The 12,822-nt window shown below is 44.5% G+C and overlaps 1 protein-coding gene across 10 annotated transcripts in view; it reads left to right on the top strand.

The window, feature by feature from the left end:
* LDAF1 (lipid droplet assembly factor 1) overlaps positions 1 to 12,822 on the top strand; it is a 67,562-nt gene that overhangs the window by 19,491 nt on the left and 35,249 nt on the right. For 9 of the 10 annotated variants that reach the window (XM_023247041.2, XM_045048200.1, XM_045048194.1 and 6 more), the window contains one exon: positions 12,367 to 12,434. In XM_023247041.2, coding sequence (XP_023102809.2) covers positions 12,367 to 12,434 — 68 coding nt within the window. Of the gene's footprint in view, positions 1 to 1,968; positions 3,790 to 12,366; positions 12,435 to 12,822 lie in introns of those variants that run through there. The other variant, XM_019820838.3, reaches the window with a different exon arrangement.

The following is a 12,822-nucleotide window of genomic DNA, read 5'->3' as shown; positions in this document are numbered from 1 at the left end:
CAAACACAGTGTTGCCAGGGCTAGGTTCTCATTTGAGGCTCACCTGGGGAAGGATCCACATCCAAGCCCACATGGTCACTGGCAGCATCCAGTTCCCTGCAGTCTCTATGGAACTTCACACCTGGCAGCTTGCTTCTTCAAAGCCACTGAGAGAGAGAGTCTCTTAGCAAGGCAGACATTACATTCTTATGTAGCATAATCACGTACATCTTGTCACTTTCACTGTATTCTGTGGGTTAGAAGCAATCACAGGTCCCAACCACACTTGAAAGGATGGGATCGCACAAAGGCATGTGTACCACAGGTTGCGATCATGGGCTCTGCCTTAGAGTCTACCTGCTACAACAAGCAGACAAAGTATTAGATTGTGGCAAGCATATCAATGAAAGTAAAGGGTGATAAATAACTGTGGGAGGCCAGTTTAGTCACAGCAAGCAGGGATTTCTTCTCTGAACCAAAGAATGAGAAGTTACTGCCATGCCCTGAGCTGGGGCTGCGTGTTCCCAGCAGAAGGCACAGGGACACAAAGGCCCAGAGACTGGAAAAATCGAAATGTCAGTGTGGCTGGGCCTGGTAAGCAAAGGGTAGATGAAAGAGAGAGGAGTCCATCGTGCACTGGTCCATATAGTAAGAAATTTACACCAATGAGTAAAGGGAAGACCATAAAGTTTAGAGGGACATAGACTTGGATGTTAAAAGATCACTCTATAGGCAGTGGGTTGGGAGCTGAAAGCCATTTAGGTCTCCAGAGGCCCAGAGCAGAGGATGGTTGTGGCACCACACTGGGATGGAGGTAATGGAGACCTCCCTCCCTTGGAGAGCCGGCAGCATCTGGTGGTTGATTGCATGTGGATGATGAAGGAAAGGGGGACATAAGCATGGTGCCTAAATTTTTTTAACTTGAGCCGGTGGGTAGACAGAGACACTATTTTTCTGAGGTGGGGACTGGGTGAATATTCAAAATCTGCTTTGCTTATATTAAATCAGATATGCCTTTAACACCAATAGGATGAATCAAGTAGACTGTTGGCTTAGAGTGTAGGTCTGGGCTGAGGATATAATGTTTGGGAATATTTTCAGTGCTGAGAGCTTTACACAGACATCTTATGAGATGGTCTCCTAGGAGTAGCCAAGAGATCATTTTAAAACACATTTCCGATTATATAAACATCCTTACTTCAAACTCTGCAAGTACAAGGTGCTTTCCCACTACACTTGAGTGAGACCCATCACAAGCTGCCCTTCTGGCTTCTCGTTTTTTGTATGCATCAGCCTCTGGAGTTTAGAAATGAAACTAAGGTTTAGAGCAGAACTGACTCACTAATTCTGCCAAGAAATGTGGCATCTAATCATAGCTTTGCAATTCAGGCTCCCCATAATATTGCCTGGAGCCCAAGGCCTTTGCCAGTCAAACAAAGTAAAATAACGTACAGAACCTAGCAGAGTGCCTGCCACAGAACGGGCCCATAAGGCACAGTTGTCAAAATGCACAGTGCACCATCATTTAAAACAGTGCAACAGGAACGTGTAAGAGGCCTGTTGTTAGCCAAGCTTGGAGGAATGTTAGGACTCACCCATTATTCAAAAGGTGTCTGCTTTTTAGATATAGTTCAATGTGCAGCTCATTTGGAAAGGTAATTTATCCTCAGAGCATGAAAGCTGTGACTTTATACAGCCAGAATGTTAATTTATCAGTATGTCTCTGTTTTTGCCACATGTTGGGTGCGATCTTGAAACCTCTACAAATCAATACACGTTTTCAGTCCATCCTCACTACCATCCATTTTAGAGATGAAGAAGCCAAAAGACTGAGTGGTTAAACTGTTTTAAGGGCACACAGAAACAAGTGGGATTCAAGCCCAGTCTGCCTGACTACAAAACCCACCTGTGTAACCCGTGTACTATTCAATATCCACTCCTCCAACCTGCCTTTGAGGCCTTCTGAAATTTGGACCCATGCCCTAATAGATGCCGTCTGCGACCGTACCCACATCCTTTGCTGCCGTGGCACTGAACTCCAGAGATCGCCGGTTTCATGAAACGGAATGTGAGCGATTGGCTTCCCCTAAAATTGTCCCCATTGAAGTAACCATTTCAACTACCACTTGAGTGCAGCTTCTGCAGTCTGCTCCGTGTAGAACAGGGTGTCGTAGGTAAGTGATGAATCCCTGAATTCTACTCCTGCAACCGATATTGCACTGTATGTTAACTAACTAGAATTTAAATAGAAGTTGGAAAAGAGAGAAAAAAAAGGGAGATTGAGCCCAGAAGTTGGGGCATTCTGGCAAAGGCAGATCAGGTGTGAGTTGTCCCAAGAAGGTTGAGAATGACTAACGGTACTTTCATGAGGTTCTGCTGTACTTCCTTGAGCAGGAGAGAAAAGGTGGCGCTAGAGAGAGGACGTAGAATTTGAGAGTAACCTTACCTATGCCATGGCATCCCCCAGAACCCCTGTACGTGCATGCATACACATATCCTGAGTGATTAAATTATGCGTGCACGCATGTGCGTGCGCACACACACACACTGAGTGATTGGTAAGAGCTGTGACAATTACGAATTATTAAAGTGCTTTCTTTGCCTTCCTGAAGGAAAGGAAGGGGGTAGGGATTACATACAAATTTGGTGTGCCTCTTGGGTGTGTTGTTAGGGTGGATATTATCCATCATGTGTGTGGCAGAAAAGTTGAAAATCAATGGTGTTGGGCATCCCCTTTCCAAACCTCCCTTTTTGAAACATTTCCACCTTCCACAGTCCAGCTTAAACTGAAGTCATGTCTTGCTGTTTGCACTGTCTTTATATGTACAGCCCTTGTGGACCAGGCATGGTGAGCAAGTGACAACCTCTCTGTGTGTTGACTTCCTCAGTCTGTAGTGAGAATGCTACCCACCCAGAATCTTTGGGAGGTGGAGGCAAGTGATCTCTAGATTATAAAAGTGCTACAACACAGTGGAACAATTATACCCTTGCTCAACGAAATTGTCTCGTTTGGTGCTATTCTCTTGCATTTGTCCTTCCTCCCACCCTGCTTACGTGCCTCCTCTCCACCAGTGCTCTGGGGATGGAAACAAAGTCTGTCTATTCACTTTGGGTAGCCTATAACCTTATACATAGAAGCCCCTGAACAATATTTTCCATTGACTAGAAAGATCAAGAAGTCTGGATCTATAGCCTGTTCCCGTCTGGCAGCATCTGGAGGCATTTTTGATTGTCATGACTGTGTGTGTGTTTGGAAGAGGGGGTGAGGCTGGCATCTGGTGGGTTGAGGCCAGGGATGCTGCTAACCATCCTACAGTGCATATGACACCTCCTTACAAAAAGATTATCTGGGCCCAAATGTTGGTGCCAAGGTTGAGAAATCTTGATGTAGACAAATAATGAGAATTAAGAGCATTAGGCCAAGCAAGGCACAGCTCGTCTGGGATCAGAGGCTGCAGTTGGCCAGGTCTGTGCTAGAGCAGCCAGTTACAGTAATGGCATCAGGAAAACACCTTCATGTTTGTGAAACAAACATTTCAGGTTTTCAAAGACCTTTCACATCGATTACTATTTTTGACCTTTCACAACAATTTTGCAAGGTCACTCTGTTCCAACTTCATGCGATATTCATCAGCTGGCAGAAGAGGAAACTAGGCCAACAGTTTGCCAGAGGTCTCAGGGATGGCTGGTGACTACCCCATCACCAGCCTGCCAGGTCAGGCACTGTTTGTTCATCTCTCCCTGCTTTGTTGTTAAAGCAGAAATGACATGGGGCACCTGGGTGGCTCAGTCAGTTAAGCTCCAACTTCAGCTCAGGTCATGATCTCACAGTTCGTGGGTTCGAGCCCTGCGTTGGGCTCTGTGCTGACAGCTGGGAGCCTGAAGCATGCTTTGGATTCTGGGTCTCCCTCTCTCTGTCTGCCTTTCTCTCTTTCTCTCTCAAAAATAAATAAAAATTGGGGCGCCTGGCTGGTTCAGTCGGTTAAGCGTCCGACTTCGGCTCAGGTCATGATCTCGCAGTCCATGAGTTCGAGCCCCGCGTCGGGCTCTGTGCTGACAGCTCAGAGCCTGGAGCCTGTTTCAGATTCTGAGTCTCCCTCTCTCTGACCCTCCCCTGTTCATGCTCTGTCTCTCCCTGTCTCAAATAAAACGTTAAAAAAAATTAAAATAAATAAATAAATAAATAAATAAATAAATATTACCAAAAAAAAGCAGAAATGACAAGGCTGAGTCACGGGGAAAGTGGACTCCTTGGCAGGGGGGAATCCGAGCCATCTAGGTTGGAGAGGGCATGGCTCCCCCCTGCTCCGGGCTGTAGGCATTGTTCAAGTTTCCAAAATGCGGGAGGAGACTCAAGGTCCTATACATATGCTATGCCCCTGTTTAGGTGCTGGAGCTAGCTTCAAGCCGCATTTGAAACCCTTAAAAAAAACAGCCCTTATGCCCCTGTTTAGGTGCTGGAGCTTCAAGCCCCATTTGAAACCCTTAAAAAAAAAAAACAAAACAAATGGATCAGAAGTGTTTCCTAAAGAAAGCGCTTAATTTCTGAGCCAGAAGAGGGAGCTCACGTTCAGGCAATATGAAGCTGGGCCAGCAGGGAGTAGCGCTAACTGGAAGAAGCTTTTGACTCACACATCAAATGTTAACTTGCATCCATTAATGTGCATTGTTAATGTGCATTCGTAACAAGGAGTCCTGCTACAGGGCAGATTCTGAATCCTTAGGTCTGGAGCAGGACCTGAGTTTATGCGTGGCACACCTTGGGTAACAAGGTAATAAATAAATTGCCTCTTCAGTCCTCTCCTGAAGATGCACACCTGAGGCCAGACACTGTAAGTCTGCAGTACCAGGGCTAGAACCCATGTTTCCTGCATCCATGCTTGCTTCCTGGCATCTTCCCTGCCCCTGTGACCCTAACAGAATTAAGGGAGGAGGATCCATTCCTAAGTATGGAAGAGAAGAGACCATACTGTCTGCTTTGAATTGGTAACCTCATAGATACTGCCAGTTATTTTACCAGAAAAAGATGGGTTTATTTGTGAATAAAAGAGAATTGCAATTGGGGACAAACAGCAAAACTGTAGGTAAGTCCAGGTTACAAGGGAGAGGCATGCTTTTTTTTTTTTTTTTTTTTTTTTTTTAATGTTTGTTTTTGAGAGAGAGAGACAGAGTGCAAGCTGGGGAGGGGCAGAGAGAGAGGGAAACACAGAATCTGAAGCAGGCTCCAGGTTCTGAGCTGTCAGCACAGAGCCCAGTGTGGGACTTGAACCCACCAGCTATGAGATCATGACCTGAGCTGAAGTTGGATACTTAACTGACTGAGCCACCCAGGTGGCCCCCCTCTTTTTTCTGAGAGAGAGAGAGAGCACGTATGCGTGAGCATGCAAGCGGAGGCAGAGGGAGAGAGAATCCCAAGCAGGCTGCATGCCCAGTGCAGAGCAGGGTTGATCCCACAACCATGAGATCATGACCTGTGTCAAAATCAAGAGAGGGACAGCTCAATGGACTGAGCCACCCAGGTGCCCTGAGGAACGCTCTTTTTAGGAAGAGAAGGGGTAAATTGGGAAGGCTGTTATGAACTAAAAGTCCATTGGAGGAAACTGGGAGTTTGAAGTATAGTGGCTTCTCATTGGTTGAACTGTTGCCTGGTGGGGGCGAGGGGGGGCAGGAAATGAGGAAAACATCTCTACTTCCACCTGGAAGAGTAGAGTGGTTCCATATTCACAGTAAAATTCATCTCTTCTGTTGTGTCTGCAATTGGTTTGGAGTGGTAGGGCATGGGAACTCCCCATGCCAAAACTTCCTGACTCCATTTTAGTGATGTTTCCTGTTACTAATTTTCATAGAATCAAACTTCTTTGTACTATATTTTTGGTCAACCACTTCCCCACGTGAGGACCAGTGGGAATTCAAAGATGAACAGAACAAGACTCTGGTCCTCTTGGGCCTTGTGGGAGCCAAAACAAAATAAGTGTAACAGAAGGTGTTCTTCTTTGTGATTTATACAAATTTGGCTATTAATCCAAAGGACAGCTTACATATAACTTGGGGTGTTCTTACAGATGCAAATTATACCCATAGTCATTCTCCTAAAAATAAAGGTTCTTTAATCCTGAATCATTTTGAGTGCTTTTTACCTACAAGAAACAAACTGCCTCCCTTTAAAAATAGGAATCCTTAGAATCTCACTCAACGTCAAAGATTGTTAAAATTTCAGCTGAGTAAATTTGAAGATCTAATTGGTTGTGAGAAATAAATCCACTGGCCCAATCAAAGGAGGGACTAGGAGACTTGGAGCACAGTGAGCAAGGCTTCAATCAAAGTTCTTGCAAGAGCAGGTATCTGATGGACAGGCACAACTCGGGGCAGTTATAGCATGCAATTTATCTTCTAGCGTGCACGTTACTCCCCTGGTTCCTCATTGGCTGAGTACTACAGAGGTGACAGCCTTACCTGGAAGTCACCTATGGCCATGTAGTCTGATTGGAACAAATGTACACTCCTTGAGGTGACCCAGAGAACTTCAGTTCTTTGGCACATGCTCATTGCAGAGCCCACAAAAAATAAGCCTGGGGAAATGGAGAGGGGAGGAATAACCAGGAAGTGAAGTGTCCAAGCGTTGGGGACTCCATTGTTGCAAGGGGTCGGGGAGGGGTGTGTGTGGGCAGCTTGTACATATTTCCAATAGGTTGTAAACCTATGGTTAACTAGACAGCACAGCTTTTATTTGGTGTGTTTGAAAATGAATCATCTCACTTCTCACATTGGTTTTATGAAGCAATTCATGAATTCCATCTAGCAAGTAGAGGGGATCTCTGAGGAGCTGTACAAAGTGGAAGGTTTTTATAGGAAAGAGGGTAGGGCAAAGAAGTTATTAGCAAAAGAAAAAACATGTTTTAGGCAAGGTCACTCTCCCTTAGGGGAAGAGCAGGAGGTCTTACACAGATAAAGATGATCTCATCTTATTTTGGGGAATGGAGAGGGCCCATTGGTGCTGATTAGAAAATTCCTGATTTACCAGTTAAGACTACATTTCTGGGATAGGTTGAAACTGCAATTAGATTAGGTATTAAGCTCTGTTTTGGTAACTTGGCCTAGCATAAGTTATTCCATTTTGGGGCCTGTGGTTTTCTTTTTAAAAGATCCAAGTGACTCCAGGGTTGATTGAGGAAACACAATGAAGTAGTCAGGAATTTAGGTTTTCTGTTTTTACTCCATCATTCTCAGCGTCATTAGGTTTATTTCCTCATGGTCACAAGATGGCTGCCACAGCTCAAGGAATCACAATGTCACACAACCACATCCACAGGCAGGAAGAAAAGGGGCTAGAATTACATAACTTTTTTTTTTTTTTTAAACAAGGAAGCAAAAGACAGAAGCCCCCTTCCAATATCCCTCAATAAATGTGATTGAACAGAATCATATGCTTGCTGGTAGCTGATCTGCAAGAGGAATGAGACTTTATCTTCATTATTTAGCCCAATCTGGGTATATCCCCTGAGGGATATACTACCCCATTCCAGAACAAGGTCAAATTTCTCTTATTGGGGAAGAAGGGAGTGGGGAGAGAAGAAGGAGGATTCTGGGACCAACTCCAATGTGTATGTCCGGGCGGGGTGGGGGTGGGGAGTTTCCCATACCACCAAGCAATTCTGACACCATCTCGTGTCCTACAATTTAACTGAATTCTGTGACTATCTGATGTCACTGTGGCATCAGATCCCACACACAGGTTAAGGTCTAGGTCTTATAAGACTGACTCCACCCCAGCCCACCCTGCTTCAGGTGCCAGTCACAAGTACAGGTTGTCACCTGTGCTCCTCCTAATGGACTGGCTACAGATAGGAGGTTCTGATGAGACCCTCCTTGGGTTTGATGAGTTTGTCAGAGTGTCTCATAGAACTCAGAGAAACAGTGTACTTACTAGATTACTGGTTTATTATTAAAGGATGTAATTCAGGAATAGCCAGATGGAATTGATGCAGAGGCATGGAGAAAGGACAAGGAACTTCCATATCCTCTCTGAAAGCATCACTCTTCTCAAATCCCCACCTGTTTGGGTTTTACATTCATGATTGGTTAAGTCCCTGACCACTGGTGACTGATTCAACCTCTGTGCTCTCTCCCCATCAAGGGGGTGGGACTGAAGGTCTCTACAGTCTATTTGAGGTTGGTGTCCCTGGCAACAGATCCCCTTCCCTGGTTATCTAGGGGCTTTCCTTAATTCATCTATTAACATTACAAAAGACTCCTTGATTGCCCTCTTCACTTAGGAGATTCCCAGGGTTTCAGGAGCTCTGTGCTAGACCTGGACAAAGACGAAATATGTATTTATTATAAATCACAGTATTACAGTAAAAGAAAGGGGGAAGAAAACCCTTTCTGATTAAGCAGCCAACACTACGCTGTCTGTTCCAGTGCACTCATGACTGTTCTAGTTGTGTTTATTCACAAAATAAAGTTCTTCAGGTGCCCTGTGATCAAAGGTCAGGACCAAGAAGCTTAGCCAAAATGCTAACCTCTGGCAGGGAAATCTACTCTCAAGAGAAGAAGTCGTTACTCCTGCCACCCAGTAGCCCACCCTATGCACACTGGAGTCCATTGACTCATCAGGTGGAAGCTGCTATGACCAAGACCATGGACACTGCATGTTCTACTGTTGGAGAAGTGAATAAAGTACGCCAAAATGGCTGATGGCGCTAAAACAAACTCTGGTCTCTAGTTTAAAGACCCCCTCCTCCGGGTTCTTCTTCCTTTGTTTGCTGCGCGTGTGAAAACCCCCACAGATGTGGAAGCTGACAACTATAAATTACCCTCCCCACTTGCATTCAGCGCTCAGATCTTTGGAGAAACGGTCTCCTCTGCGCCCGCCGGTGTTAAATAAATCTCCGATCCACCAAAATCTCCAAGTGCTGCTTGGTGTTTCCACCAGCGTTCCAGCCTGGTTACATAACACTACCTTCTGCTGACCCCCCTGTCCTGCCCTTCTGCCCACAGTGAAGTGGCTTGCCTCTCCATGCACCACCACCTTCAAGCCAGAAGCAATGTAACTCTATGTATTTTCTGCTTATTGACCCAGTAGTGACAACCATAAAAGGAAATTCGCATTCTGGTAACTCAACGGGTTACAACTTAAATTCCCACATCAGGATGGACTTCTGTTCTCTGCAATTCTTCTATTTCACCAGGATATACTATGGTTTAGAAACGAGGCTGGTTGCTACTTGAATTTGCCAAGTCCTTGAGATGATAAACTGTTCCCATGTTCTTCGACTCTATATAGGAGCAACCATGTGTGTTTGTAACACGTCTATGACAAAGTTTGCCACCAATCGCTTTGTTTAACACAGCGATTCTTACCCAGGGGTGTATGTCAGACTCACAGGAGGAGCTTTGCTTTAGTTTCCTTTTGCTGCTGTAACAAATTACCACAAGCTCAGGGGCTTAAAAATAACCGATTTATTTTGGAGGTCAGAAATTTGAAATCAGTTTCACTAGGCTGAAGTCAAGATGCATGCAAGTGAGGCTATTTCCTTCTGGAGGCTCTAGGGGAGAGTCCTTTTCCTGGACTCCTTTAGCTTCTGGTGTCCATTTGTTTTCCTTGGCTGGTAGCTCCTCCCTTGTGCTCACTGTGCATCATTCCAGTCTCTGCTGCCATCGTCACATTGCCTTGTCCTCCTGTGGTCAGATCTCACCCTGTTTCTCTCTTACAGGGATCCTTGTGATTGAAGTTAGGGCCCACAGGGATAATTCAGATAATTTCCCTATCCAGGACCCCGAAATTAATCATGTACTCAAAATCCTCTTTTCCCATGGAAGGTAACATTTCACATACTTCTGAAATTAGGACATGGATATTTGAGGGCCATTCTTTGGCCTCCCACAGAGCCTAAACATGCTTAGACACCCCTCCTTAAAGATTCCAGTTTAGTAAGTGGGGTCAGGACATGTTTATTTTTCAAAATATATGCCTGATTAACTACCTGTTACCTAGTACATAGTTATATCCTACCTTCAGTTGCTTATAATTTTATCTCCGAGGTTTTATTTAGATGGCTCCAATGCTGATGGGGCAGCACATACACAAGAACTTGATGATTGACTATCTTATTGAATGCTCACGTGCTTTCTAAGTAGGCTTTGTTTTTTTAAGATTTTAAGTAATCTCTGTGCCCAGTATGGGGCTGGGACCTACAACCCCAAGATCAAGAGTCACATGCTCTACTAACAAAACCAGCCAGATGCCCCCAAATAAGTTTTATTCCCATTTTACAGATGTGGAAGTATACTCAGAGATTGTGTTCCATCTGCCCAAAGTCATGCAGCAAGAGAGAGACAGAACTAGAACACAAACCTTATTCTAGCCCTTATTCTAGAACCCTACAAATTTCATAAAACCACCCAAGTCAGCAGAATGGCAGGAAAGAAAAGTTCAATGTTAGAGGGGACTTCCCAAGGCTCATAGGTCCATTACCAACCCCTGTAACCTCCACCCATGGAACCGTTGGGCTGAGTGTTAGAATCCCACATGCCCTTCATCTACCTCCTGAGACCTGTGTCACAATTACAGCTTATGCTTACTGGATAAGGTAGATTGCAGACACTGGGTGAAGGAGCAGCCTCTTGGGATTTGAGCTCACTCCCCACACAGCTAGGCTGCTTCCCCCACATATGGCAGGATGCGTACCACCCAAAGTTGAGAACGTGACTTTCTTCAATCACTCTTACACTTGTTCCAGGTTACCATGGCAACAAGTATTCATCCTAGCAGCTGTTCCACAGCCGGTTAGCTTTTCTGAGTTCTGCCCAAGCATTTGTGGCAAACATCAGAAACAAGTCTGTGGCGGCACCCTGGAGCCCAGGTCACCTTGATCCTGACTCTACACAAACAGACCAATCTGGGGATGAGAAGCTCCAGCTTCATGATCAAGACACAGTGATATCCTGGACAAGCTACACTAGGGTTCAAGTTGCTCTTCTGTAAAATGTATGCATTTCTAGCAAAGTGTTGGCTGTAGGGACGCATTAGAGGTTATATTTGTTTCCTATTGCTGTTTTAAGAAATTAATACAAACTGAGTGGTTTAAAACACAGGTTATTTTGCAACTTGAAATCAGAAGTCCAAAATGGGGCATCAGGGCTGTATTCTAGGAGAGAATATATTTGCTTGCCATGCCCCACCTAATATAGGCTGCCTGCATTCCGTGGCTTGTAGCCCATGTCATTCTGATTTCTCCCTTTGGGACATGATGTGATTCTGATCTATCTACCCTTTTTATAGGGACCCATGTGATTGGACCCTATTGCATAATAGCCCCTTGTCAGGACCCTTACCACATTTGCCCAGTCCATATAGACTTGGGGAGATCAGGAAGCCACTTAAGTGGCCAACTCTTAAGTGCCATTTTACAAAGTACAGCATATGCAAGATTTCTGGTTCTCATATGTAACACTGTTACAGGATAGTCACAGAAAAGTTGGACTCTAACACCATTCGTCATTAGTAGGTTAAGGCCGTATTCTCTTATCAAGCAGTATTTAAAGAATGGCTTTGATGAGATAACTTGAATTTTTAACCTCTGTTACTCTAGACAGACAAGACATTTCCTATAATGGTGTGGGGTTTCCTTCCCCACACCAGGGATGAGTTCTACCATCTATATCTAATGAATGGAAATTAATATTGGATTCCTCCTTCCAATATATAAGACCTACATTATACATAGCCTTCTTGAGGAAACAACACTTAACAAAACCAGATTATGACATTTCCCAATTGAGGGTTGAAGAAGTCCACAAAACACTGTTTTCACCTCCCTGCCATGTACAGATATGTAATTTTTCTTTTGAGAGAACACACATGTAAGTAGGGGCTGACCAGAGGAAGAGGGAGAGAATCTTAAGCTGGCTACATGCCCGGTGCATAGCCCAACTCAGGCCTCAATCCCACCATTGTGGGATCATGACTTGAGCCAAAATGAAGAGCCAGATGCCCAGTTGTCTGAACCACCCAGGCACACCCCTGTTCAGACATTTAAAAGCTTTATGACTTTTTTCCAAAACAAGTTCTCGTTTAGACCTAGGCTTTTTCTAGTTATAGAAATGAACTCGCTTATATTCTCCATTAGTTATCTTGAAGATGGTCTGTTAGAGCTTCAGTGTGAAGCAAACACTAGTCATACTGATTTTATTGCAGCATAGCAGAAGCTAGGGGACCCTGAGGGAAAAAAGGCTCAGGAAGAATGAACAATCATGTGTTGGTAGTGGGGAAAGCCACTCTCCAGCTCAGCTAAGGGGCTGGTGTTCAGCTGTGGAGTCTTAATGAGACTAGAAATGTTGTAATTGCACTTATGTAAACTAGAACCTTCTAATTTTATCCCTCCAAAGGAGATTGCTGGTCTTGAATTGCATGAGGAATACAGGGAAGAATGTGACTGAATACCTCAAGTTCTCAGGTAAATTTTCAAGGAATAATTTCCATTAGGCAATGTTGGAGCAGAACACTAGATAAATCCAATTAATTCCTTGGGAACACATGGTTTCCCTGCCCATCTAGACAAAGAAAATCATGCCAGTGACTAGGGGTGATTTCTTGTCTTTTAGTCTTGCATAGATGAATGGAGGAGTTTAAGACTTGTCTCTGTAGTCAAGAGCCACTGTTTAATTCTCTGGCTCTACCAGTTTTGGTTAAGGACGTCAAAGCTGCGTTGATAGTAAGCACTGAAGTCACACATTTCCTTATTCACATCCACACAGACTAAAGCCCATTGGGGTTGTGGAAAGGTCCTACGGTTACCATTAAAGCATGACTATAAGAGAACACTCCATGTAAGGTTAATGAGG

This window comes from Felis catus, chromosome E3, assembly GCF_018350175.1.
Source record: "Felis catus isolate Fca126 chromosome E3, F.catus_Fca126_mat1.0, whole genome shotgun sequence".
Lineage (NCBI taxonomy): Eukaryota > Metazoa > Chordata > Mammalia > Carnivora > Felidae > Felis > Felis catus.
Note: the sequence above shows the minus strand (reverse complement) of the source record. Positions and strands in the feature narration are given on the sequence as shown.